General features: G+C 39.6%; 1 protein-coding gene across 1 annotated transcript in view; it reads left to right on the top strand.

Moving 5' to 3' along the window:
* LOC101862570 overlaps nt 1-1,352 on the top strand; it is a 15,590-nt gene extending 14,238 nt beyond the window's left edge. Inside the window, exon 3 of the mRNA XM_013080029.2 lies at nt 1,149-1,352. Coding sequence (XP_012935483.2) covers nt 1,149-1,308 — 160 coding nt within the window. The 3' untranslated portion in view covers nt 1,309-1,352. The remainder of the gene's footprint in view (nt 1-1,148) is intronic.
* Nucleotides 1,353-3,930: the final 2,578 nt, after the last annotated feature.

Raw genomic sequence — 3,930 nt, 5'->3', positions numbered from 1 at the left:
GTGTGTGTGTGTGTGTGTGTGTGTATGTATGTTCACATGTGTTATGTTTATGTATAATGTATATCTTTGGCATAAAACAAAATCACATCTTAGGCAACAAATCAGAAAATAAAATTGTTAACCCAATTTCCACCTGTAACAACAGTTATCATTCTCCAAGTGTTAACATCATTTTTTTTTCTGCTTTGTTCACCTAGGCCTACACAATGGGGGTTGGGAAGATCACAGCAGTTCTGTATGTTTAGTGTACAGGTTTATTGTTAGGATTAGGGTTAGGGTTAGGGTTGAGTTTAGAACTTGATCTTGGGTTGGGGTTGCATCTAGCGACAGGTTTAGGGTTGGTTTTCAGATCTCTGGTTAGGTTTTATTGTTAATTGAATTATTTTCACATCAACATATATATCTATTATCTATTTGTGGTGGCCGAATTTTGCTATTCAAAAACCTTTCCAATGGCTGCATCGATCGACATGCGGTTTTCGCAAAAAAGATTCTTTAAAATATTCTCCAGATCATGACGCCCTTGGTTTTTTTCAGTTTTGAGACAGTTTTGCAGCAAAAAGCTAAATTTCTTTATTTCGCCGATCGCTTTTGTAGGCCGACGCTTCTGTCTCTGTAATTTTAGAAAGTCCGGAGCGGAAGTGATATTTTGCGAGGCGCATTTTGTTTTGAGAGTATAGATCTAGATCTAGACATTCTAATTTTTTGCATATCTCAAGATTTATTGCTCCATTCCAATATAGTGTAAATATAGTAGGCCAATGACTTTCAATTGATGTTAATGCACCGATCATCCCTTTCATTGAAAGGGGGCCCAGCTAGTATATTATAATTTCACGTTTTTGTTAGCTCTACCGTAGTAGTCAAGGGTCAGAGATCTAAGATCATGCTGTCAACTTCATGGGTAGTTGGTGGGTGCTCTGGAGTATTTTGTTACTTTTTTCCTATCAAACATCTGCCGTCCTGATCTGTCCTCCTTTTTCAGTGTTTGTTACTCCTTTGTAATCTCTCTGATCGTTCGCACTTATAATGTGATCTAATTATATATTGTGTTACAAGTCCCGTAAAACTGTTACCAAAACAAAATAAACCAAAGCTTTAGATCCTCTAAGGTTGGGCCATAATGCAGTATACCGTTTCTCTTTCAGAGAAGTTGCTTCTATTACGGCGTTTTCGAACGATAAAGTAGACGAAAAAGACACGATGGGAGCACAAGTGACTGGTCACCACAGAATAGATGCTTATTCCTTCATCGCTCTAGAGGTACAGTACATGGATTGTCCGTCAATTCCTTCTTTTTTGCTTTAGTAATAAGAGTTTTACGGCACTTGCAACACATCAAGGTCATAGAAGTGCCAAGGTGTTACAGTAGAGTAACAGACACAAAGAAGAAGGAGAAGTAATAGACACAAAGAAGAAGGAGGAGTAATAGACACAAAGAAGAAGGAGAAGTAACAGACACAAAGATGAAGGAGGAGTAACAGACACAAAGATGAAGGAGGAGTAACAGACACAAAGATGAAGGAGGAGTAACAGACACAAAGATGAAGGAGAAGTAACAGACACTAAGAAGAAGGAGGAGTAACAGACACAAAGAAAAAGGAGGAGTAACAGACACAAAGAAGAAGGAGAAGTAACAGACACAAAGAAGAAGGAGAAGTAACAGACACAAAGATGAAGGAGAAGTAACAGACACTAAGAAGAAGGAGAAGTAACAGACACAAAGAAGAAGGAGAAGTAACAGACACAAAGATGAAGGAGGAGTAACAGACACAAAGATGAAGGAGAAGTAACAGACACAAAGAAGAAGGAGAAGTAACAGACACAAAGAAGAAGGAGAAGTAACAGACACAAAGAAGAAGGAGAAGTAACAGACACAAAGAAGAAGGAGAAGTAATAGACACAAGGAAAAAGGAGGAGTAACAGACACAAAGATGAAGGAGGAGACATAAGGACAATAGTTGCGTGACAGGACAGAAGGAGGAGAGATAGGAAAGAAATGTGAGTGATGGAAAAGAAATAGTTTCTAAAGTGTTTCTGTTTTAGATAAGCAAAGAATACCACTGTAAATATCCAATACGGTCACCCATCATTGAAGAAAACAAAGATTTTTTAAACAGGTGGACGTCTTGGGCACTGGGTTTTTTTATTGTAGAAAAATACACAATGGGAGCAAGGGTGACTGAACATGACAAAGTGGCTGATTATTCCTTCGTTGTTCTAGAGGTTTAGAGCACGAATTCTCTGACAATATTTTATTTGCTTTAGTAGAAGTCTTACGGCACTCGTCATACAATAAGGTTAAATAAGTATCAAAGATTAGAGGTGTTACTTCTTCTTCTTCTCGATTGCATCACACTTGAAGTCTGGTATCTGTCATAAATTGGGCCGTACTGCTCAGTTCATCTGTCGGCCCCTAAAGCATCTCTTGTAGGGTCAGTGGGGTTGGCCACATTTCCTGTCTCAGAGCCCTGTTTGTCTCGCAGTGCTGAAGGATGTGTTCAATAGTTTGGTCTGCTCCTCGACACTGGCATTTTGGTGATTGTACTAGTTCAAAACATTTGTACATTTTATGTTGTCTCAGTCTTGTGTATTGTGTTCTTAGTCAGAAGATAATCACCTGTTCTTGGCGGGGCAGCTCATGGTAGTTATCTGGTGTCTGAGGTGCTTTAAATAGGGTATTTATAATAGTTTTTATTTCTATGTAGTTAACGCTGTGTCTGGTTGCTCTTTCTGTGCTCCTAGTTTGGCCATCCTGTCTGCCTACTTATTTCCTAAGACACCACAGTGTGATGGAATCCACTCCAGCATGATCCTCAAACATGATGGGATGTCCTCAATTACTTCTCGAGGCTTTGGTAGTTTGCCGACAGTGATTTCCTGCAGTACTGACATGGCATCAGTTAGGAATACTACTTGGCTTTGGGGGTCTACCACATTCTTGATGATGTTTGCTGCATGTATTAGAGCCTCCGTCTCTGCCCTATAGTTTGTACAATGTCACCCTGTTGAGACTGCCTCAGCTTGTCGTTGTCCATATGGGAACTGTACGTACACTCCGGCTCCTCCTCTTTTCACAGCATCAGTGACAGATCCGTCCCGCAAAGACCCTTATCCATATTGCTTGGGGGTATCTTTCTTCAAGCATGGACAGGATGTGGGATTTCTTGCTCAGGTCGTTGTGATCATCTTTTGTGGGAAGAACATACGAATGGACATTTGTATAATTATGTTTGTGCTTTTCTTTTCTCCTGATAGTGCCTCTGTGGTATGTTCACTGTGGCTGGTAAATGGTCCTGTAGGGATCTTTGGATCTTTCTGCTTTCTTTGATGAAGTTGGATCTTTTAAGTCTTGTTGTGTTTGATCTGGCAGTTCCTGTGTGCATTATAAAGAGGTGTTACAATATAGGATTTAATAACAATTACCAAAAGAAGGAGGGGAGATCAGGACGATAGATGTTTGATAGGAAAGAAATAGTTTCTAAAATATTTATGTTTCAGGTAATAATTGTTTCTGTATATTATGTGTTACTTTTCCCAAGCCCTAAATAACCATTATTACGTCGGTGCGCGTCTCTTTGCCCAAACAAACAAACTTCATGAAGGTTTTCCTGTACCGAATCATTCTAACATTCCTGCTATTTTAATCATTATTTTTCCCTCTGTTAGTCATACTCTGTATTCTAATTTTTACCCCCCCCCCCAACTCCCACCCCTTTTCTTGTGGACATAACCGACTAGCCAGTTGGAAGACAAGTATATGATATAGGCTATCGGTATGGAGAGAGAAGATCGCTATTTACCCATGCATGGTATAACAGTTTTTCAATACCGGCTCCTCTTAAATTTTCATTATTTTCTCCCTTCAGTGGTCATATCCAGTATTCTCACATTTATTTCCTCTCCCCAACACTCCTCCCCTCCCCCTCC

This window comes from Aplysia californica, unplaced genomic scaffold (assembly GCF_000002075.1).
Source record: "Aplysia californica isolate F4 #8 unplaced genomic scaffold, AplCal3.0 scaffold00071, whole genome shotgun sequence".
NCBI lineage: Eukaryota > Metazoa > Mollusca > Gastropoda > Aplysiida > Aplysiidae > Aplysia > Aplysia californica.
The sequence above is the reverse complement of the archived record's forward strand: the minus strand, read 5'-3'. Positions and strand labels throughout refer to the sequence as shown.